At 42.2% G+C, this 25,474-nt stretch overlaps 1 protein-coding gene across 14 annotated transcripts in view; it reads right to left on the bottom strand.

Moving 5' to 3' along the window:
* Positions 1–25,474, bottom strand: part of RIN2 (Ras and Rab interactor 2) — a 104,129-nt gene that overhangs the window by 35,026 nt on the left and 43,629 nt on the right. For 5 of the 14 annotated variants that reach the window (XM_073339756.1, XM_073339766.1, XM_073339765.1 and 2 more), the window contains 2 exons: positions 12,273–12,367; positions 2,154–2,346 (listed from right to left, as the gene is read on the bottom strand). In XM_073339756.1, the coding sequence (XP_073195857.1) occupies positions 2,154–2,346; positions 12,273–12,367 (288 nt within the window). Of the gene's footprint in view, positions 1–648; positions 740–2,153; positions 2,347–6,007; positions 6,156–11,843; positions 12,053–12,272; positions 12,368–16,955; positions 17,037–25,474 lie in introns of those variants that run through there. The other 9 variants (XM_073339759.1, XM_073339761.1, XM_073339758.1 and 6 more) reach the window with 6 other exon arrangements.

Genomic DNA, 25,474 nt, shown 5'->3' with positions numbered 1-25,474 from the left:
GCTTCCCAGGACACAGTCCCCCATCCTATAAGTGTGGCCTACATCTTTGTTCCCAGTGGTCTACATTTACATTCAGCTGTATTAAAATGCATATTGTTTGCTTATATCCAGTTTATTAAGTGATCTAGCTTGCTCTCCACTACTAACCTGTCTTCTTAAATCCAGTAATTTATGGTGGAATTAAACTACAGAAATCTTTTAGAAAGATCCCATTTTCATTTTAAAAGACAAAATGACAGAGTCTCCACTATATCCATCTGTATGCTGCTTCAATGGTTAAATTACCCTCACTATTAAAAAAAGGTGAGCTTTATTTCTAGTTTGAATTTCTCTAGCTTCAACTTCCAGGGTTATACATTTTGAAACACAACACAAATATCTGAGGATGTAAACCGCTATAATCAAGAATGCAAATTTCAATCCCCCAAAATATGTTTAATAAAATGTAAATTTTGATTTGATTACAGGGATAATAGAGCTGAAAAAGTAAAATCTGGGATGTTCAAAGGAATTTAAGTGAGTTAAGGTGCCCAATTCCCACTGAAATTCACTTCAGTTGAAGGTTTGCTTTTTTAAATGGCTTTATAAGCACTTTTCTGGTCCCCTCCCAATGTTTATAAGGGGCTTTTCATCAAGAAAGAAACTAACTTTGGTCCCAGTCTTGCAGGCTGCTTTTCACATATTTGAGGAATAATCCATATAAGTCAACAGGGCTCCACATGGACAGTGAAGTCCACCCACATGGAGCTCATTGAAGGACTGGAGCCTAACTGCAGAGGGGAAACAATGACAGTGATTGTACACAAATGCTGTCACTGGCACAAAGTAAACAAAAGGAGGAAAAAATGGTTTTCTACTAATTGCTTTCAGCTTAGGCACACTATTACTCATAATAATGGAAGATCAACATTTTCAGACAGAAATGAGCTATTTAAATTGATGATGGCCCTTTTAGGCCCGAAGCCAAGTGTGATGTGCTGATAGAAACAGATTTTTGTTTGCATTTGTAAGCCTAGCAGGTCAGATTCTTTCCTGCACAGAGATCTGCTGAGGGTACGAGAAAGAGGGGTACCATAAGAGAGCCAGATAAGGCTCCCCGAATTAACATGCTGCATCTAATCCAGCTCCGGCACAGGCTAGAGAGATCTGGAGTCTCAGAGTCCCCAAGGCTCATACACCAGCCAAGAACTAATGGAGTGCAGTTGCACCTCACGCTGCGCACTCCCACCTCTGACAAGTTCCCTTTACCTGGAGGTGGGGTGCACCTAGAGACGGAACTGGCTACTCCAGCTTTACACTAGCCCAGAGCTCCCTCACCTTGGGAGAATTTTTAGCTGGGCCCAGGGTCCAGCCCAGCAAATCTAATAATAGTGTGACCCACTGGTCAGTGTGCTTTACAGGTCCCTCCTCTGTGCGTGATCCATAGAGAACATGAGTCATCTACAGCCCCAGCTAGAGAGGCAGGGCTCTGTAGCTATATCAGCTCATGTTTTTGGCCCTAGTTCAATCCACAAAGCGTCAGCCAAGATGGTGGCGATCACATAAGGGGGATGACTCATCCCAGACTTGAACTGCTGTGGCTTTAAGGGATGAGCTTCCTTTTATGCATGCAACCCACTGGTGAGTGTGTGCTACATTAGGAAGAGATACTTTAAATAAATTGAAAAGGAGTACTTGTGGCACCTTAGAGACTAACCAATTTATTTGAGCATAAGTTTTCGTGAGCTACAGCTCACTTCACTAGATGCATAAAGTGGAAAATGCAGTGAGGATGTTTTATACACACAGACCATGAAAAAATGGGTGTGTATCACTTCAAAAGGTTTCCTTCATTATCATACATATTGTAAGGAGAGTGATCACTTTAGATAAGCTATTACCAGCAGGAGAGTGGGGTGGGGGGGAGAGAAAACCTTCTGAAGTGATAAACACCCATTTTTTCATGGTCTGTGTGTATAAAACATCCTCACTGCATTTTCCACTTTATGCATCCGATGAAGTGAGCTGTAGCTCACAAAAGCTTATGCTCAAATAAATTGGTTAGTCTCTAAGGTGCCACAAGTACTCCTTTTCTTTTTGCGAATACAGACTAACACGGCTGCTACTCTGAAACCTTTAAATAAATTAAAACATTTTGAAGATTTGTCTCTTACTCCAGGAGGCTGGGACTGCAGAATTTCCACTGCTTCAGCATCATTCAGGCCAAGCTGTAGCCACACAGGATGGGTGTGGAGAAGTTTATCCAGTATGCTGAGTTTATTGGAAAGACTGTCATAGCCAGAGTCCCGGGGACAGCCTTTTAAGTCCTTTTTCTCAGGACAGACATTATCCATGTCCTTTACCGGGCTACGAGGAAGAGAATTAAACAACAATTAAAATGTAGGCAGGTACATTACTCAAAGAACAAACAAATCTACAAACAGGGAATTCTCTTAAATGACAACACTGTGGGTATCCCCCTTACTAGGTATTTCTTCTGTTGAGATTTCATATCACTAGTATCTTATCACAAATTCTCTTCAAGAGCAAGTTAGAGTACATTACTGTGAGGTGGACAATAGCCTTTTGAAGTCCAGCAATTAACTACAAGGAGATACTATACACACCTATATGCATGCCTGTCTATATTAATTAAGTAGGGTATCAATTTTAATATCCATTCCTCTCTTATGTTCATGTTAAGAGAGTTTTTTTTATTATTATTCAGATATTTTTATTCCCATCTGGATCCCAAAGTTAGCACCTACAGAAACCTTGCCCCACTCAAGTTCATTCAAAATGCTGCTCAGTGCTCTTACCATGGCACTCCCCTCTTTGCACCACTCAATTGGCACTCCCTTTTCCTCCACACGATACACCTGCTTCTTCTCTTTGCTGTTAAGGCTCTTCATGGCTTAGGCTCCCCCTAACTAGCCACTCTACTAATCTATCACAACACTGACTGCCACTTTTGCTCCACCAGTGCGCCGGTCACTCAGCTTCTCCTTCAAACACCTCTATGCCTTCTCCCTTGATGACCCTTGTGCATGGGAGAAACCCCTCCAAAAAAATTCAAACGATCCTCCTTAAGACTCACCTTGACTATGATGCCTACAATATGTTGCCAGCTGACCACAATGAGCTGTGACTATCACTTACAGTGCAAAACTGGCTTGTTTCACCAATCCCTCATCCTCCCATTTACCCATCTGTTGTGTTCTATCATAATCAAAGACTGTACGCTCTTTGGGGCAGAGACTACTTTTGTCCTTCCTGTGTGAACAGCACCAAGCACAATGGGACTCTGATCCTGACCAGGGCCTGTAGGTACTAAAGTAATGCAAACAAACATGGCCTGCATTTTAAACCCACTTTCTTCCAGCTTCTCTATCAGACATTTTACTGTGCGTCAAAGTGAGGCCTTTCATCACTACCTTTTTTTAAATGTCCTTGCCTCGCAATTGAAAATAAACAGATAAACAGATGTATAAAGTTTAAAGTGCTTTGGTTTTGACACTTAATTCTTCCCAAGTAGGGAAAGAAGGCAGAAGCTGTCCCTAAAAGGGGAACTTGGCAAGCTAATCTGAGTTAAATTTATTTTGTGGCAGGGTAGCAAGTTATTAAAATACTTGTTTAACTGAATAATAACAACACGCGCTGGGGCTGCTGATACTACATACTAAAAACATGCACTTGCAAAGAAACTAAATGAACCCAGCACTGTATGGTTGTTTTATTCAAATTTTCTTCTTCAATTCCAAACTTTTGAACACGCAGTATGGCTTGCGCATGAATGTCTGCAGTCCTTCCTTATTTCCCAACTAAAGAACATCCTGTGTTGTTCGAAACAATTACAGAACTGTTACTTTGGCAACTGATCTCCTGATGCAAAAACTAGAGCAGGCACAGGAAAACTCTGAGCACAAGTGCTGTATGCCCTAAAGATCAAGAGCAGAGATGTTGTCCCTCCTAATGAAAGAACGTGGCTCTCTGTCCTACCAGTCACACCAGACTACATTGTGCCTTTACAATCTGCCCTGAGTAAGAAGGGCTGGCATGTAGCTCCGCCACCCCAGGAACAGACCAGGGACCAAATTGTAGGTCACATTTCCTCCATGCTCCCTGCTTGTTCTGAAGGGGGAGTAAGTTGCTTCACCCCTTTTCATGGATCAGCTCATTTTCCACTATGCACCCAGCCAGCCATTCTAGTCAGAATAGGAGGGGCAGAGCCATGCCCCACACCCCATTGCTCCCCCACTCCCTGACTACTTGCTCACAGCCAGGACAGCTGGACAAACAAACAGTCCCAGTTCTCCCCACTATGGTCAAAGTCTCAGAAGGAAAATTGGGGGAAGGGGGGCACGCCTTACTCACTCTTATTCCATGGCTAAGTAAGAGCTGCAACAGTCATTAAAATTGTATATGACCACGATGTGTCCAATCACCACCTGCCTGGCTTGCATTTCCCCATTCCCCTACCCTCCATCTCTGCTTGTTACATTAGAATACAAGCTATAAGTAGAGACAGTACCTTTTATATTTGCAAAATACCTAGGCTGCTGTTGGTGCTGCCAGAAACAAATGATAAGTTATAACCAGTTAGAGACTTTTTACTTCTGCAATCACAGTCATGTTTTCTGAAGCTGAAACTCAAACAGTCTAACACATTTTCTACAGAAACTTTCTGCTTTTGCCTTCAGAGCAAGTTAGCAGTACTCAAGCCAAATGAATTTTCCAAGCCAGAGAGGTTTTTTTTTTGGTGGTGGTGGTGGGGGGGGGGGGGGGGGCGGCTAAAGAAGATCTTTTTAATAGCATTGGCTGCAAACTTAACCACGTCAAGACTATTGCCTTTTACCTACTCAGGCGATGGAGACAGAGGGAGTAAGTTTTACTCATGTAAGAACATCAATGTTAACTGTAAGAGAAGCAGCATTACTGGCATCAGCAATGCACTGCTTGCTTAAATACCAATATTTAAAGAATGCTAAGGGATAACGTACGTGTACATGTGTCCTAGCTCCCCACTATTTACCAGCGGATTAAAAGCAACTCAGATCTTAATGCTTCCAAACACACAGTCATACACGCCCTTTATGCTATATGTAAGAAGATTAACCTTGACATCTACTTATTTAAGCCAGAGAGTGTTTATCAGAAGGTCTATCCACACAAACCATTCCACATGCCAGGTACAGGAAGAAACATAATACAGGTGTCCACACCTCCGTAACCTAGATACACAAAATTAAATTGCAGAAGCTCCTTGCAGCTGTGTGCGTTGGCCTCTCACATAGAGACAAAGGATTATGGACACATCAGTGTAAAGTGTCTTTCCACCCCTACCAAATGCTCTCTGATTCACATGAACTAATGCTTTAGAGCAGGATCAGCAGTGGCTCATCTTAGCAACCCCACACAAGTTGACTCGGAACAAATTGCCCTTTTTAAATATATAATATTCCCATTCCCTACAGGTTTTCTTCATAGTAGATGGAAGGAAGAGACACCAGTCTTGCATGAACCAGTCATGCGTGAACTAAAATTCCAGGAATACCAGTTGGCAAATGATTATATAACCTGCAAATCATTTATGCACAGCTAATTTAATAGACACCAAGGGATAAATCCAGCCAGCCATTTACACCACTAGAAGGACACTTTTACACCACCATAGTGTAAATGAGAATCAAGCCCTTAGTCTTTGCATTTTCTTTAAGAAATGGTCCACAAACCAAAGGAATAAGGACTATTCCAGCGAGAAGGGGGTTACAGATATACAATCGAAACTGGAGAAGTGCTGAAAAACTCCTTGGGATCTTGTTATGTATTGTTTCTTTGAAAACAACATAAAGAAAAGGAGTACTTGTGGCACCTTAGAGACAAGTCCTCCTTTTCTTTTTGCGAATACAGACTAACACGGCTGTTACTCTGAAACCTTTGAAAACAACAATACCTTAACACCGAACAATAGAAAGTTAGAAGGGTATTTGATTGAGATAGTAGATACTAAAAAGTTGATACAACTTACATTGTGCAATAGCAGAAGAAGTTTAAAATGCATTTCATTTTACTATTTAATGACTCTCCCGGTGTTTTATCAGGATATCTTCTGTTGATATTCAAGACGAGTGGCAAGTAAACCAGAAAACCAAAGCAAACATATCTGCATGGAAGTTCTGTAGGTTTGAGATAAAACTGTTATAGATTCTGGTATGTTTTGCACTGATTATGTTCAAATCCCCCGAGAAAGATTTATATTCTCCCTAGGTTTCAGCGTAACTCACATGGGGACTAAAGAAAACCAGTCATTTTGCCTAGTTTGTTTATGTTCATGAAACCCCACAATTATGCGGGAAATACTTGGAAGGTAAGAGCTGAAATGAATAATTAGCTGTATCTTAACTACAATTAACTCAAGGTAATAAGTCCACAGCGCAGGTTGAAACTTGTAATCAGTATGATCTACTGCCTGTAAACAGAGGGCTGGAATGAGTGTCCACATCCATGCGCACACTTCTGCCACCTAACACGTCTGTTTCCCCTCGGATTGTCAGCTATAGTGGCTTTTTCATCAGTTTCTCAATCCCCTCTTGATCTCTTGCTTTGACCCTGTAACCTGTACTCCTGACTCTGTTTTTTTTCATTCTTAGTCCCCTATAATCAGTTCATTTCGGGCCTCAGCTGGCCCTTCTTTACCTGAAGGAGCAGGCCTTTAGTTGCTTTTGCTATCTCTACCCATCATTGCTTAAGTTCAGATGACTTGCTCAGGCATTATCAATACAGACCACCTCCATATACAGTATTTCTCTTTGTTAGTCCAGGAAGTGATACAAAAAAAACCGAAACCGATATAACAGGATTTTGTTGTGCTTAACAGCCATGTCCATTCTGGGCTTTGGAATCAAAACTACAGTTCTTTGTCAGTGAAGCCAAGAAAGCCCCACTGAAGCCCTCACCAAAACTGCAGAAACTGAAATCAACCAGTGTTGATTTTAAAACACCTGTAGTTAGAAATCTAATATGAAATCAGTGATATCTAAGAAAAAGATACCTTTTCAGGAGAGGGCACAAAAGAATAGCTGTTCTCTTATACAAATGGGGGATTATAGAATCTTTAAAGGTTTTTGCCCATTCCTAGGCCAAGTCTCTTCTTAATTCCTGCAAGCTTTACTATGATAGTTTATCCCTTCCCGAGAGAAAATTATCTTCTCAGAGCAAAAGGGCAGGATAGACACACCCCAAAACACAGGAGATCTGGCTAGTCTGCTGTTCATATAACAATGAGTTTAACCCACAAAGGTTAGGAAATTCAAAGCTGAGTCCTTATTGTTTCCCGGGACTGTTGCAAACAGGATGGTGGGTCTGATTCCCATTTACACGAAGGCCCCTATATACCACCCAGGAAGCAGAAAAGAACCTTAAAGTGATCTTTAAATTTAATCTATGCTCACTGTAAAGTCTGTTGTAATAACTGGGCCTACAAATTTACCTTAATTGTGAGCTCAACTGTAAAAAGTAGGGCTGTCAATTAATCGCAGTTAACTCACGCGATTAACTCAAAAAAATTAATCGCGATTAATCGCTTATGCCAGATATGTGAAATATTCATATGCCCCTTCATGCTTCAGCCACCATTCCAGAGGACATGCTTCCATGCTGATAATGCTCGTTAAAAAAAATACGTCCATTAAATTTGTGACTGTACTCCTTGGGGGGAGAACTGTATGTCTCCTGCTCCGTTTTACCCGCTTTCTGCATATATTTCATGTTATAGCAGCCTTAGATGATGACCCAGCACATGTTCGTTTTAAGAACACTTTCACAGCAAATTTGACAAAATGCAAAGAAGGTACCTGTGTGAGAATCCTAAAAATAGCTACAGCACTCGACCCAAGGTTTAAGAATCTGAAGTGCCATCCAAAATCAGAGAGACGAGGTGTGGAGCATGCTTTTAGAAGTCTTAAAAGAGCAAAAACAACAAGGAGTCCAGTGGCACCTTAAAGACTAAGAGATTTATTTAATCATAAGCTTTCGTGGGTAAAAACCCCACTTCTTCATGTTGCATCTGAAGAAGTGGGGTTTCTACCCACGAAAGCTTATGCTCAAATAAATCTGTTAATCTTTAAGGTGCCACCGGACTTCTTGTTGTTTTTGTCGATACAGACTAACACGGCTACCCCCTGACACTTAAAAGAGCAACACTGATGTGGAAACTATAGAACCCAAACCACCAAAAAAGAAAATCAACCTTCTGCTGGTGGCATCTGACTCAGATGATGAAAATGAACATGTGTCAGCCCACATTGCTTTGGATCATTATCAAGCAGAACCCATCATCAGCATGGAAGCATGTCCTCTGGAATGGTGGTTGAAGCAGGAAGGGACATATGAAACTTTAGCGCATCTGGCACGTAAATATCTTGCAATGCCGGCAACAACAGTGTCATGCGAATGCCTGTGCTCACTTTCCGGTGACATTGTAAACAAGAAGCAGGCAGCATCATCTCCTGCAAATTGTAACCAACCTTGTTTGTTTGACTGATTGGCTGACCAAGAAGAGGGACTGAGTGGACTTGTAGGCACTAAAGTTTTACATTGTTTTATTTTTGAATGCAGTTTTTTTGTACATAATTCTACATTTGTAAGTTCAACATTTATGATTAACAGATTGCACCACAGGAATTTTAAAGGGCCATTACTGATTGCACATATTTCAGAGACATGAATTATGCTGCTGTAGTTGTAGTAGCAATAACTGAGCTGCTGTCCCTTCCTGGAGTCTAAGGTCTTGTGTAAAGGCATATCTACACCGCTCTGTAATTCAGACTTTGGGGGTGTGAACAGCAATGTGCACTAAAGGGCTGCGCTGTAACTCCCCTGTGTGGACCCTGCAGGTGTGAACTAAAAGGTTCCTTCTTTGCATTAATGTAGTTCTGTTTGAAGAAGACTGTTAAGGAGAACTAGGAACCTTTCAGTTCATGCCTGCATCGTCCACATGGGGGAGTTCTAGCAAAGCACTTTGGTGCTCACTCTGTTCACACCCCTGTAGTCCAAACTATTAGGCAGTTTAGATGTGTCCTAAGTCTAAGGCCTTGTCTAAGGATTTGCTCCAATGACAGCTATCAGTGTAGCTACACTGGTCCACCCTGGAGTGTAAACAGATAGAGTAATTGTTTGCAGACTGTCTGACTATACTAGGGACTGTGCTGGTGCAGCTCGGATGACTGTCGTTATAGCAAAGCCGCAGCCAAGACAAGCCCTGAGAGGATGGTGGAGCTTTCCCTCTTCATGCACACAAAACACATCGAGTCTTTTCCCTGCTCTGTAACTTCAGGTATGTCTTCACTGCAGAGCGAACTCAGTGATCAGCACCTGGGTCTGAGCAGCAGGTTAGCCTAGCCCAGGTGTGAGCAAGCACACTGCAAATTCCTACCCAAGTTACTGTGTTCTCACAGGTGCTGTTCTCACCAGTGTGTTACTGGAACGTCTGTGGGCATATCCCATGGCTCTCCATGCTGCAATAAGCTGATCCACTCAATCATTTTTTCAGTAAACTGAGGGAGAACCTGTCTGTCCTTCTGGGCACAAGGGGGAACTTTGGGAAGGCACTGGAAGACTAGCAACCTGAGTGGTTTAGCTTGTGTCCTCAGCAATGTAGCTAGGTTACCAGCCCCAAGGTAGCGCTGTAGCCTACAGCTCCAGACAGGCCAGCTAGCCCACGTTCAAGACACCACCTCAACTGGTTTCCAGGCCACTTTTACTTTGTCTCCACTCCTCAGATACTAGGATGATGGGTATCATGGTCTCTAGACAGACAAACAGAGGCCCTGTGTCTCGAATCTGACTCTGGGGTCCTCACACCTCCCTGACAGCGCAGCTTAATGAAGACTTGCTGCCAGCTCTTCCTTTAGTCATCAGAACCTCTGAGTCCCAGCTCCTCAAGGAAACTTCACTAGAGTGGAAGGGCTGCACAGCAGTCAAGACAGCAACTAGCTGCATAACTTTCCAGTGTAGCGTATGACAGCAAGTTCCTCATACAACAGCGGTGATGTGCATTCTCCCAGCCTGTTTCTCTCCCAACTACAGGGGTCAGGGCAAGGTTGGGGGAGGAAGGAGGGGAGAGGGAACGGAGCTGCAGACATGGTTGTTTCCTCTCCTCCACTCAGGAAGGGGTAGCTCTGTGATGAATCTTCTCCATGCTGCTATGATTGGAAGGAAATGAATGGGTCACTGATTTAAAAAAAAAAAAAGCCATCTCTGCCAGATGACATTAATATGAACAATATACCTTAGAATACCACACCATGAAAACTATTTAAATACGATATTAATTGGCCGGGAGAAATGTAAAACACAGACATAAGGGACATAAGGCTGCAAGTCTCACTTAATCAGTTAAAAAACAAAACAATACAACTACATGAGACTCCATTTGAAAGAGGCAGGGCCAAATTCTGGCCTTATCAGGACAATAGCCGGGGGGTGCGGGAGGACACGGACAGACAGAATAGCAGCATCAAACAGAAGCCCCCTGAGCTATCCTGTAGGCACAAAGCAGGATGGCTCAGAAAGCATGCAGAGCAATGGGCTTTGCGGCGCTCCTTACTGCTACCCCAAAAAGTATGCCCTTCCCCCTCACGCCAGCTGATGAAGGGAGTCAACTCACAGAAGGTGGGGCAACACTAGCTACACTCCCCAAGATGCTGATTCCGTCTCTCTAAGATTTCTTTGTGCCCCACAACTGCTGAAATGAATGGAATGGGGGAGGGAGAGCTCAGTGGTTTGAGCATTGGCCTGCTAAACCCAGGGTTGTGAGTTCAATCCTTGAGGGAGCCATTTGGGATCTGGGGCAACTATGGGGGATGGGTCCTGCTTGGAGCAGGGGGTTGGACTAGACGGCCTCCTGAGGGCCCTTCCCGCCCTGAGGTTCTATGACTCTAGGACTCACAGGAAGCTGAAACGTCACAATCTGAACGTTTCCTTAGAGCTGGTTTTAGAACACAACTACCGGTACCTGCAGCCGCTACAATTCTAAAATACTGGAGATCTGAAAAGCGGTTAAGAGGGTTTAAACCATTTTTAAAAGGAAACCACACACACAGACCTCTACTGGCTCACAATTTGTATGTTAAATTTTCTCTGGATTCAAATTCCAGTATCAAGTTATAGATGCCTGAATGAGCATCTGCAATGAAAATAGCAACTAAGCCCTAGCTACAGAGATATGAATAGGTACTGCAACAAGAAGTCATTTCACTGCCTTATAAAAGATCAGGTGAGTAAGGTTATATCTTTTATTGGTCCAATAAAAGAAACTGCCTCACCCACCTTGTCTCTCTAATAGCCTGGGGCCCACATAGCTACAACAAGGCTGCATATTATAAAAGATCAGTTACTTAGAAACCTGCGTATTCACTCAATACACTCAAAGGTCTGAATCTGTTACTTTCCTTTCACAACTAATATTTCAACTTTTAGGAGGAATAAAAATCCCCTAAAATTCAACATAATGAATTGTCAAACATTTCTCCTATCAGTACTGCTAAAAAAGACATTAAAAAAGATAAAACCAAAGAGGTATGGCCCTAATATTTACCGTACACTATCTATTTCCCTAGCTTGACAACAGAAAGCAATAGATTTAGATTAACAGTTATAATAACCCACACCTGCACTCGGTGTTTCATTTTAAAAAAAGAGTCAGAACTTTATTTGTACTGTAACATCTTTCTTAGCCTTCCCAAAATTCATCAGTCTACTGTTCTTACATTTAAAGATGGTCTTAATTAAACTAACTTCACACATATCTCACAAATACTTTAATGAGGGTCACATTATAGCAGTCGATACTTCACTATACTAACCATTTCACCAGGTGTTACTGTATGAAAGTTCCATTGAATTTTCACGAAGTTGACTGGAGCAATGAATATTTCTAGAACACTTTACAACGTAAAAGTTAGATTCATTTCCACAACCAGTAGTAATAATGTTAGCAGTTTCTGTGTTTAAAAGTGTATCTCCTTCCTAGGTTTCTGTTGTTTGTTATGAGGAACTGGGAGTGCACAAAGTTCAACTGCTTCTAAAAGAAATTAAAACAAATACACATACAACATAATCAGCAGACACTCCCACTGCTCAGAGGCAAACACCTTCATTACAGATCTACAAAGCACCTACAACGTTTTGTGTTCGCAGGAGGAAAGCTAAAGAATGTGACAGAAATGTCAGCTTCCCGAATAAAGTGGCACAGTGAAAATAGGCAGCAACTATTATATTATATTTTTAATCACCTTTGCAAATCAGCGGATCCATCTTCCAGCATGAGATCTGTCTGTACCATCTCCTGTTTCAGTTCTCCAATTTCTGAGGCAATTGTGTCAATGAGCTAGAGAGGGACAAAAATAGTATGACGTCAAGCAAGCGGAAGAGGCGTGGAAACCAAATGGACAAGGTTAGTCACTAGACATTACAAACCTTTTATCCCATTCTATTTGGACTTCCCTTACAATAGAAAAAATAAGGGTGAGGGACAGACTGTACTTGTTCTTGGAGGCAGGACAATTGAAGTTTAACTACACTATATAACATCCCAGGAAATTAGATCAGATTATTATTTTAATTAGATATATTAATACCGTAGTTTCAATAGGCACAAACATAGTAAGGTATTAATTTTAAAAAAACCACATGCTTTGACTACTGTAACATTCAATTCTGCAATTAAAAAAAAAGTTCCATAAAAACATTTTTAAAAAAACCACAAACTTCAAAAGTTCTTTCACAGGTACACAAAACCATATTTTCAACTTTCTTTGGTACAAAAATAAATATAAATATATTTGCACAAATAAAAGAGTAATTACTTTTTGCACTAACTCTTGGACTGCAGCTGAACAGACTGGTTCTTAGTTAAATGATGCCGTGTTCCTGTATTTTAACTGAGGGATCAGAACGAGGCTTCAGTTTAGGGTTACTGAGAATTCTCAGTGACTGAGCAACTATGGGAATTATGGCATATATGAATCAAAAGTTTGCAAATATTTTGATAGGAAATAGCAGAAATTGATTCTCCCATCAAGTTTACAAGTCATAATCATTCAGCCTCCTATACTTTCCACAGGGATAGCATCAAAGTGTGCTTGGTACATGATTCAAGTGAGATAGAATAAATACAGGAGTAGTCAGATTTTTAAAAATAAAATCGCCAAAAGTAAGCAAAGCTTTAAAAATAAATAAATAAATAAATAAATAAATAAATAAATAACCAAACCCTTTCCAACCCAACTCAAAGCTATCGTCTTCATTACATAAGAGGCAATAACAAGATCTCAGTAATATCGGTAGCCTTACAAGAGCAGTGTTTTCAAAGTCCTGTACTATTTCCAAACAACATTTTTCCCCATTATGTCATAATCACACGGATACTTTCCTCCGACCTCAGACAGGCATGCCTTCTTTTATTGCACATGATTATTTTGATCAATCCAAAGGAAAGGTTTCAGTCTCCATTTAGATTACAGCTCTCCAGTCCTGTTATAGGCCCCAGGGTTTATATAATAAAATTACAGGAAATACAGTACATCCTTCTATCTTTTCATAGGCTTTTTTCCATTTCAGGATCACTATCCCAGTAAGTAATATGAAGTACCAGTGTACTACTGTTTTGACAATTTACAAAAGACTTCCTTGTATTGAGTAGGGAAAATGTGCATAGTGCATCCTTTGAACCACTACAGCGAATTGGGAAAAAGCACGGTCAGTCTCAAAGCATCAGATGTAGCCACATCGACAGTGAAATTGTACTGAAGTCGTTTTCTCACCCTAGACTAGAAGGCAACCCACCTCTTGTGCACTACACACCAATGGAAATGGCATCTTCACTGCCAAGAACCGAGCCGTGTATTCAGTTGGCTTTTACTACATGGGGCCAAATTCATTCCTTGTTTTACAGTAGGGATGAATCCAGCCCAGGCAGTCCTGTTTTATATGATTAAAATAAAGAGCCCTTGTTCCCATACTTGAAAATCTGAACTAAAAGACATCGCTGGCCAAACCTAATCCAATTCTAGCACGTGGTCATGTATTTCTGAGGTTAGAAACCGTGAACAACAAGCCAATCAACCAACCAGCTACTGTGAAGTACTAGGTAGGAGACGCTTCCTAGAAATAATTGGCAACCCTGTTGGTGGGAAAAAAGCAGGCTAGTCCTTGATAGACCTAGGCCACAAGGATGAATGATCCCTTTGAGGTATTATTTATTTTATGTGCCTCCCATTATCACAGTATCTGAGCACATTATAATCTTTAATGCATTTATCTTCAAAGCACCCCTACAAAGCAGGGAAGTGCTATTATCCCCCATTTTACAGGTGGGGAACTGAGCCACAAAGAGATTAAGTGACTTGGCCAAGGTCACACACAAGTCTGTGACATAACAGGGAACTGAAACCAGATCACCAGGCTAGATTTAATCATAAGCTAAACTAGTCAAGAAATATATATGCCAAGTCCTACACAACCAGTACGACTTATTGCACTTTTCTGGCTTTTATAACCTTCTTGCTGTTCCTGACTCCACTCTAGTTTTTCCTCTCTCCTTCCTGTAATAAATCATAGTGTATCTTTTTTATGAATTGTCTTCAGGGTCTGCTTCCACTTTTCTCTCTCTTTTCTCCTTTTCCCTAAATTGTGCATGCTACCTCCTCCATTATATATTCTGTCTCTCTTTCTGTCACTTCTCTCTCCCACAATAAAATCTCACACGTATTTATACAGATATGCACAAAATACATACAGAGTGCTTCCCTCACCCTCACCCAAACTTATCCCATCATCTGTGCACTCAAACACAAGGCTGGGAAATTTTTTCAGAGAACTAACTCTTCTGGCTGCAGACAGAGACAAGAGATTCAGAATCTCACTGTTCAGCAAATCAGTTACAGTAGAACCTCAGAGCTATGAACACCAGAGTTACGAACCGACCAGTCAACACCACCCCTCATTTAGAATTGGAATTATGCGATCGGGAAGCAGCAGAGAGGAAAGGAAAGGAAAGGAAAAGAAAAGCAAATACAGTACAGTACTGTGTTAAATGAACTACTAAAAAAAATAAAGGGAATGTTTAAAAAATAAGATTTGATATGGTAAGGAAACTGCTTATGTGATTGTTTCATTTAAATTAAGATGGTTAAAAGCAGCATTTTTCCTTCTGCATAGTAAAGTTTCAAAGCTGTATTAAGTCAGTGTTCAGTTGTAAATTTTTGAAAGAACAACCATAATGTTTGTTCAGAGTTATGAACGTTTCTGAGTTAAGAACAAACTCCATTCCCAAGGTGTTCGTAACTTCGAAGTTCTACTGTACCATCCTTCCCCACCCCATCAAGATATAGGGAAAGGGTAATGTTCCAGGACTCTCCATTTTTCATATCAGCTTCCAGCTAGTAGGTGTTTGATAAATTGGAAAACTCATGCACCTTCTCTCTCCCTCTCCAACCTGCCTAACTTCTGGAAGAATGAAGGAGAATTCTCTCTCTCTCTCGAGGTTCCAGTACTTTATACCTCAGTTCTGTCTCCTGACTGCTGCAACAGAGAAGTGTGAGTCTACTACTCTACCTCTTCCCTCAGCTTTCTGGCTGAAATATGGGTGTTTCCACTACTCTACCCTTCCCACAGCCTTCATTTTTTGAGTCTCTCCTCACAGCAAATACCTCAACTGTCCATCTCTGCTGTTGCTAAGAGCTTTCCAAAGAGGCAGTAGAATGCAACTAAACTATTTTAGTCAGTTTCACGATCATTGCAGAGAACTGAAAACCTGAAAGATTGTGGCTTGTTTCCACTTTGCGCCTGTTCAAAACAGCAATGAGCAGCAGCAGAGGCACTGGAACAATCTGTCTGCACATTCAGAAAGGCAGCAGAGCAATGGATTAACCTTGGATTAGCAGGTTTTTTGCACAATAAGGGCTTGAAATGGTTATTTGGGGGGGTCTGTTTTGGAAAAAAGAAGAAAGCTTCGGTTCTGCAGAAAGCGATGGCACTTGTCCTCAGAAGTTTCCTATTCACTGTGGGAAAATAGAGTTTTCAAACCCTGAGCATGCTAAGTGGCTGAAATGCTGGAAGGGATGAGTAACCACTTACTTCCAGGACATTTGCTGCTTCCTTATTTCTTCAATCCAAGTAATTTAAGAAAGAGACATCATCAGCTAATTATTAAAATGGAAGATTATGAGTTAGAAAACCTGGATTCGAACTCTTGATTGCCAATGATGCACTGTGTGACCTGTAATTCTATTTACCTTTATAAAGTATGAGATCCTCCAATGAAAATCACTACACAGAAGCAGATTTTTAAAATATATTATTAATTAATTATTTGGTTAATTCAGTATACCAACTCTAAAATTGACCTTTGCAATATGAAGTATTAAGATGACAGGGACATCTCTGAAATCAAGAGTGTGACATTTTGGATCTTTAGGAGCATCCTTAGACCTATGCTATGTACGTGGTGACACAGAGTCCCCGCTCCTCCTACTCAATCCTCCTGTTAGAGTGCCCCCAACAACACCACAGAGAATGGAGGGCCTGATCGCAAGGAGGGAGGAACTACAATAGTACCTCACGCTTCTTTGCACAAGGTCTCATAAGCCCTAAGGTCTGCCCTGCAAGCATCTTACATAATGCAAAGATTCAGAATAACTGTGTGGACTACTCTTAATTGGCTCATCAAAAGAGGGAGCCACAGTCTTTAAGAAGACATTATCAAATGAGGCAAAGGGAACAGAGGTTACTTGAGCAGTGACTAGCAACCCATGTGACTTCCACGATAGGTCTCCCTTTTAATTTCAGGTGCTTTCTTAGGATTTAGCAGGAACAGAGGAAGGATTCTCCAGCTGCCCTCTGGCCGCCACAAAGGCAATTGGTACAGAGAAGTCTATCAGGAGTGGGGGAAGGAAAAAAGTCATTTCTCTAATTACCTGTATGACTTTGGCATCCCAGAGGTCTACCAACCTTGCCCACTCTTCAATTGTAGAGGTCTGCTCTGCTCTCCTCAGTAGCTACAGCGGAGGCAAAACTGGGTGTTTTAGATATCTCAGCCATGATCATGCATTACAGTTGAGAAGCTTGCCATATAAAACACAGAGAAGCTAGTCAGACCTGACTGTGCACTCTCATCATAATAGGAGCACTTGGTTGCTTTCCTCTTAGCCATGCCTAACTAAACCAAAGAGGGGGGAAAAACTAGCCAAAAGGAAATGTCTGAACAGCAGGAGAGAACATTAAAATCACGGCATTCTTCACTCCAAGGAAGCAACAGGAATCTAAAGACAACGTGGGTTGCCTCTCCAAAGTTCTGCTATTCAATTGTTTGCTCACGGCCTCTTAAGTTTGACTCACGCAAAATCTCATCTAGCTAGAGAACCATTTGTCCATCTGAGAAAAGGCCCTAGCTAGCCCACAGAAAGCTGGCCCTAAATTCTTTAGCAAAATCCCTGGAATCCATGGTGCATCAAACTGTCCCTGTTGCAGCAGCTTCACCTATTTTTGAAAAATTAAGGTTTTTAATTAATTAAATATTGGAATAAAGCAACCAAGTGATATAGTAGCCCTGTGTTATTTTTCTATTGAAAGCAATTTTTTGTCACTGGATGACTGACCCCTTTAAGAGGGAGCAGGGGCCAGTGCTCCTGTGACGGATTACCTGCTACCCAACTGGGCTTAAGGAGAAGCTCCTGGGCATTATAAAGGGGAAGACAGCAAAAGGGGAAGGCTGGCTACCTGCTGACTTCTCTCAATGCAGGGAGGTGAGGATGTTGCTAAAGAAAGTTGTGGCAGAGGCCGTAGAGAGCAAAAAGTTCCTGCAGGAGACCCTGAGTAACCAGGAGAAGGCCAGGAGAGCAGCAGAAGGGGCTATCCAGAGACCAAGAGACAAAAAAGGCTCAGCTCCAGCTAGGAAGGCCTGGGAGTGGTTGCTTGGTGAAGAGCCTACTGGAACAAAAGAGCCTCAGGACTAGCTGAATGTTCCAGAGCAGAGTATGAATGTTTATGTTGTTGTGGTGATGGACTTTGTTTTATGACTTTGAGGATTATTTTGAACGGTTTGTTATTAAATCTGCTCCAGACAAGACTGGTGTTAGCCATGAGAGAGTCTGTGTGGAGTTTATTCAGGGAGCGGTTCCCAAACGTTTTATGAAGGTGGCCCATAAACTGCATTTTCTCTTTTTTGGCAATCCACCCAAGGTCCACAATGGAGGGGTGGGCAGGCTAAAAATGAGTGGCATTGTGACCCCATGCTAGGGTTACTATATTTCAGGTTCCCAAAAAGAGGACATTGCCAGAGGGGCAGCCGAGGGGGTACCTGCAGCTGAGGTACTCACTGGAGGTGGGGAGCAACATCGCTCCCTGTCACAGTGGCAGGGAGCTGGCGCAAGCTCAGGATGCAATGATTTGTTAAGGGGAGGCTGTGCATCATGGGAGTCCTTTGACCACAATGCATCATGGGAGTTGAAGCCCAGCTGAGATGTACAAACCACAGAAGAGAATGGGGACATAAGTCAACTGAATTGCAATTCCCAGAAGGCATTGTGGCAACATATCCAAATAAAAATATCTGGTTTTGGCCAAAATTTTTTTGTTTTCAGGTTTGTTTGTTTTCTGTTTTGACAAAAGAAAAATGAATTTTTCACAGAAAGCACAAGCAATTTTTTGCAAAACAAAAAAGTCAAAGCAAAAATAGTTGACCTAGTCTTGAAAGAATTCCAACTGGAAATTGTTATAAGAATGTTTACATTTTTGCGGTTTACAGGCAGATATTGTTACAAGAGGTGCTAACAGCTGATGTACCAGCAGATGGAGCTCAAGAATGTGTAGCATGGTTCCTGGGTTTTCTAGGATCAATAAATGTATTTGTTGATGGGATAGATGCGGAAATTTTGATAATATATTAATGATTAGTATGCGTGCCTGAACTTCCCTATGCACTTTGCACACTGATTGTAAAAGGGAAGGGATGAGATATTTGAATCACTTAACATTCTGGTTCGAGACCAGAATCATTAACGTGAACTGAATAGAACCTACCCATATGAATGGATAATCTGAAACAGACAAGAGACAAGGCAAAAGGCTGCACATTCAAAATGGAGTTTGTATTTTGGTATATACAGAGTTCATAATCTCACACAGAATGCAGAGACTGTACAGCAGTGGTCTTCTACCTTTTTACGCACAAGATCACTTTTTGAATTTAAGTGCCACCCAGGATCTACTCTGAGGCCCCACCCTGCTCGCTCCATTCCCCCATCCTTCTGTCATTCAATCTCCCGCACCTTCACTCACTTTCATGGGGTTGGGGCAGGAGGTTGGGGTGCAGGAAAGGAGTGCGGTCTCTGGGCTGGGGCCGAGGAGCTCGGAGTGTGGGAGGGGGCTCTGGGCTGAGCCTGGGGCAGGGTGTTGGGGTGCAGGAGAGGGTATGGGTTACAGGCTCCAGGAGGGGGCTCAGGGCTGGGGAAGGGGGTTGGGGTGTGGGAGGGGTACGGGCTCCCACCGGGCGGCACTTACCTCTGGCAGCTCCTGGTTAGTGGCCGGAGATCATGATCGACAGTCAGAGTCTGCTCCAGGATCGACTAGTCGATCGCGATCTACCAGTTGCTGACCACGGCTGTACAGACAGATTCCCCAGTCCCTCACAGTTGTACACCACAAAGGGCAGCTTGTGTGCAGATCTTTACATGGAGCTCTTAAAAAACACACTTCTACCCAAAAGTACCAGCTAGAACGCTGAACATATGATGACAACAGTTATGATGGTGAGAGGTCAATGCAGTCACTTGTTAACCTCAAAAGGCCCTATATATTTGAATTCTTGAAATTCAGTTCTGCCTTCACAAAGGGCCTGTTTGAAATCTCATTGAACTCAATGGAAAAAGACCACTGACTTTCAAGGAGTTTTGAATCAGGCCCCAAAAGACTAATATTTTAAGGACATTTTCTTAAAAGATCAGATGGAAGTACATTTCTGTCTGCAGGCTCTGTACCAAGCTCATAGCAATCATAAGCTTTAAGACCATGGAAGTGATCTGTAGAGATCTTGCAGGGATTATTCATGGCAATGAGATACTGATACCAAAGCCAATGATACAGAAATTACTGAAACTGGGACCATTGATGCACATATACAAAGAATAAAAACATTAAAAAACAAACAACACAGAGCAAACTCCTAGGTGAAAATAGAAAGTCATCATCTGGAAGCCAAAGTTTAAATTAAGTCAGTAATTTCTACATATATAACAACCAGTTTCACGTCCACAATGCTTCCTCAGAAATAATCCAAAAAAGGAAAACCCTTTTCAAGGTCAAATTCTGTAATACCATCATTTTGCCATTCATCTTCATTTGAAGAAATACACAGCCATTATAAACCCAAATGATAATTACCGTGACACAGAGTACATGATGTCACATACTTGAATAACATCATAGTATACATCAGCAACCAAAGAACTCTTCTCTGGCATGATATTGCCAGACATCCAAACATTACCTGAAATACCCAAGTACTAATTGTTTACATTCTCAAAATCCAGGAATGAAATTACAAAATACAAACATCTCAAAATCACACACATACAATGTTTTCTTTTGTACTGCAACCCATTATGCTTGATGTCAGCCAAGAATATTCATCCCCATAGACCTGGCCTTTGAAGGCTTGTGCAGATGGTATAGTGATTAGTATACATTGTCCACAAATGGAGTAGACCACTGCTATTCATGCACATCAGTTTCCTCTGCTACTGAGCTGATGAAATTGCTCTTCCACTCTGCTTTACATCTTCAGGACCTTATATCAGTGTATAAGTCAGAGCAGCCTCTAAGCCAGGGGTTCTCAAACTTTTGCTGTCAGAAGGTGGTCGCGGTGCAATGAAATTACTACATGACCCAAGGGAGGGGAGAACGAAGCCTAAGCCTGCCTGAGCCCTGCCGCCTTGAGTGGGGGAAGGCCAAAGCCAAAGCCTGAACCCCACTGCCCCAGGTGGGGGGACCAAAGCTGAAACCCAAGGGCTTCAGCCTCAGGCAGGGGTCTTGTAACCTGAGCAATGCTGCCCAGGGCTGAAGTCCCCACGCTTTGGCTTCGGCCGTAGGAGGTGCAGCTCAGGCTTCTGCCTAAGGCCCTGGCACATAAGCCAGCCCTCGTGACCCCATTAAAATGGGGTTGCGACCCACTTTGGGGTCCCAACCCATAGTTTGAGACCTGCTGCTCTAAGCTACTCTAACAGAATTCAGGGCCAAGCAGCACAGAATCAGGGACCTATAACCATCTCCCAGAAGTCCCGCTCCCACCACCATACACTACTGCCCTGTGTCTAGAGGAGTGCAGCCACAATGGATAATCTAATCCACGGTCTCACATAGCCCTCGGAAAGATATCCATACCATTGATTTTTACAGGTGGATCTTTCTATTCGTTAGACTGGAGCAAAAAGTCCCAGTGTTGCAGAAGAGCTGCCTTTTGTCTAGACGGTTGTTGCAGGACAATTGTTAGAAAGAAAAACTATTCCTATCTTTGCATGGCAGATGCATTACAGTACCTGCTTCTGTACTGCAATGTAACTAAAAGTTCATTGTGAATTTATGAAACCTCCAAGTTGCTCATAATGCACTTCAAGGACCAAGTGTAGTAGCCACCGCTGAATGTTTTCAAGGGATCAAACTCAGACCTTTAAAATAGCTAAGATGGAAAAAGGAGGATAAACATTTCTAACCTGGAAAGGGAGCACGGCCTAAAAACAAGGACCAATGCTGTACTTAATCAGGAAGCAACTCCCTGCTCTTGCGCCTTTTCCCCCCAGCTTTTCCATTTTTCATTCTTTCTGGAGCCTTGCATCCTCTTTGGCATCTGAGCTTTTTCCTTCCTGTTTTGATAAGTAGAGTGCAGCAATTCTCAAAGGGCGTTCTGTATAAGAGCCTGGCAAAAAGCCAATGATGGCCGAATGCTTGAGAGTTCCTATTTGTGGACTTTTCCCAATGTCTGTATAGAACTGAAGTATTTATATACTTCAGCAACTTGCAATTTGTGCTGTGAGCCAGGAATTTCTAATATCCCCCCTTGGGCTGGTAACATTTAATTCTGTTATGGATTAAAATCTGGTTAAGTAATAAGCAAGTCTCAGAAACTGCTTATTTTCAGGGTAGACAGACAATAGATGGGTCCCTCTAAAATGTTTTAACGGTTGGGAGAGCCAACAGAGAGGAAGGATGACCTGCTGATTAGGTACTAATCTGGGACTAGGAAGATGAAGATTCAATTCTCTGCTCTGCCAAAAAAAAAAAAAATCTTGTGTGACCTTCAGGTGAGTGAGTCACTTAGGGCAGGTCTACACAGGGGGTAGGGAGGAGGGGGTGCGAAGGGGCAATTGCCCAGGGACCCGTGAGATTTAAAAGAGCCTGGAGGCCCCTGGCCACCACCACTGCTGCAGTAGGAGTGGTGGCAGCTAGGAGCCCCGGGCCCTTTTAAATCACCCAGGAGGCTTGCAGGGCTCCTACGGGCGCGAACGAGCTCTCCGGGCCCTGCACTTTGGGGGTCCCCACAGGCCGGCGCGGTCGGTCCCAGAAGTGACGAAACATCACTTCTGCCCCATGCCCTGCCCTCACCAGGGACAACCCTGGCCCTAGGGCCCAGAATTGTTCTCGGCAGGCCTGGATGTAGCTTAGGTCGACCTTTTGTGGTGTCTACACCGCACTGGGTCACCGGGAGAAACTCTCCCATTGACTTACCTTACGCTTATTGTTCTGTGGAGTACCCGTGCTGATCCCCAGTCCACTTCTCGCTCCAGTGGAGTACAGGAGTCAACGGGAGAGCTATCTGCAGTCAATTTAGCGGGTCTTCACTAGACCTGTTAAATCAACCCCCAGCGGATCGATCACCACAGCACTGATCCCCAGTAAATGCAGACATGCTCTTAGTCTTTTTGTAAAATGGGAACAGTAATATTTCCCTACCTTTCTCTGTTGAGAATGAACACTAAAAATTGCAAGGTGCTCAGAAGCTATTACAATGGGGACCATTTCAATATTCTTGAGAAAGGACAACAAGTTCATGAAGTTTGCCATCAACACCTGCTAGGGGTTTTTTTTGTGTTGGTTAGTTTTTTTTAATAGTAAAAGGTACTGAGAATGGCAAGACAGTCCAGATAGATTTAAGTACATTCAGAAACTAGGCAGCAGATTAAATGAAACTTGAATAAATGTAAAATAAAATATATTAGCAAAATGTCCCTAAATTCTCCTTTGACGACAGGCTGTGAATTTGGGAGGACATTCTGAGAAATATATCTTCGGAGTCATAATGGATATGGAAATGTCTCTGATATGCTCTCCAAACACAAAGCAATGAAAGAGTAAGTAAAATATTTGGGTGAAGTAATACAAATTAAAAAAGATAAAATAATATAGCATTCTTTTTTAAATCTGAACTTGGAAGTGTTTTCTTGTCTAACCCATCCAGATGCAGCTAAGTTACTTAGCTGTGCTCTAATGACTTCACATATGGAGAAAGCGAAGGAAACACCCCTGTAGAGTGAAAGAAGTCACCAATACATCTGCTCTCCAACTGTACAATACAAAAGGAATGCAGTCAGCCTGAATACACAAATTGTTTGAAACTACCAAGATGTTCTAGCCTATATCCTGAGCTACAGCCAAAGTCTACTCAGCATAATTCTCCAGTGGGAATGAAAAGGTACTTTTGGGCCACATTTCCCTCCGTCCAATCCAAGGGCCAGCCACCTACTGGTCCCTGGCAAAAATTAGAGCAGCCTTGGGGCTGTTTTTTTACATTGGCTGCTAATGCCATAAGGGGACATTCTGGTAGCTAGAGATTACTAGGGCACACATGCCCTAATCATACCCTTTTTTGTCTAGTTACCCACATACCAGTGGGCAAGGCTGGCGCGAGGTGCCTGTACCACCCAAAAATTCCCTTGCATGGGGAGGGAGGGGAAAGGAGGGTGGAAATCTTCAGTGACCAGTTAAATTTATGTTACGGCTGTTTATGTTGCTATAGTGTCAAAAAGAAGCCTTAGTAAGCTGGAGAATTTGGTCTCCTAATATAATTGTCTGACAATAAGGAGGCTTGAAATAAAGGAGATAAAATGGTACGTTTGTGTTTGTTTGTTTTAGTTACCATGAGGTCTTGCTTTTTTTGTTTCTTAGCTGAAAACAGCAATAGTTTTCAATAATTATACATAAACTAAGGAGAGCATCTCCCTTACCAAAAAAAAACAAACCCTTCATCAAGACCGATTCAGCAAAGCACAATGCTTGTGCTTAAGTCCCACTGAAGTCAATGTAGACAATACACAGAATAGGACTCCCCACTCCAACCTCCTAAACTCCCGGCCTCCACCATATCTGAAGATAATCTCTGCATACTCCTGAGAAATTGAGATAGTTTGATCATATTAATGAATTGCCTGGCCATTCACTCGAAATGAAAAAGACTGTTGATTGCCACCAAATAAAGACAATGGCTGGGTCTACACAAAGCAGGACATAACCAGAATGTGTTCCAAAAACTGAGAAGCTAATTCTGTCCCCAGATGAACCTGGTTATTTTTGATTGCATGAGGCTTTGCATAAGCTACCACAGGGGAAAAAGCTCTATCATTCCAATATAACTCATGCCTCATTTGTTTTCCAATGACTTGCCTAATAAGACTGTGTTAAAATAATAGACAAACAAAATCTGTGATGCATCAACTGAGCATTTCAGTGTGTAAGTATGTCATTGTAATCGTACTATGAGGCTGTCAAAGTGAAAATTAATGACACGATGCTTTGTCAACTAACATTATTAGCCCCTATGTTCTGGGGAGTCTAGGCACATCCACTGCCAGCTAAGGACTTAAAAGGAAGAATTACACTTTGGTTTTAAAACAGTTGGATAGATAAATATATATTTTAAAATGAATATGGCTGGGATTTTACAAGGAACTTAAGGTGTCCAAATCCCTTTGAAATTCAGAGGAAGATGGGCACCTAACTCCTTTAGGTTTTTTTCTTTTTAAACCCCAGGCTATAGCATTACAATTCAAACCCGACATACTAGCTACGAAATGCCTATAGAAGCTTTAACTTCTCCGCTGTAGTAGTTCTGATCCTATGCCATCTTGCAGGACAGACAGTGAGTAGGTTGTGTCTGACCTGCCATACCCATATGTCCCACTGCACTATTCTGGACAACCTCCACTTTCCAGCATACATATAGCGCACAGTTCCCTGAAGCAGTGGCTTTTGGGAAATTTCAGAATGCCTTCTGGGAAGACTGTTTACAGTGGAGCTATTATATCAGCTATCCCCATTCATACGGACACTGGTGAGAGGCACACCATGGTTAGCTTTGCTGGAAGCAAGTCTAATCCAAACTGCTGTGTTTGTCTCTGCACCACTGGGAGCACGGAGGTTCATGGGCACGTGCAGTGTTGCTGGCATG

The sequence above is a fragment of the Lepidochelys kempii genome, chromosome 3 (assembly GCF_965140265.1).
Source record: "Lepidochelys kempii isolate rLepKem1 chromosome 3, rLepKem1.hap2, whole genome shotgun sequence".
In the NCBI taxonomy this organism is placed as follows: Eukaryota; Metazoa; Chordata; order Testudines; family Cheloniidae; genus Lepidochelys; species Lepidochelys kempii.
Note: the sequence above shows the minus strand (reverse complement) of the source record. Positions and strands in the feature narration are given on the sequence as shown.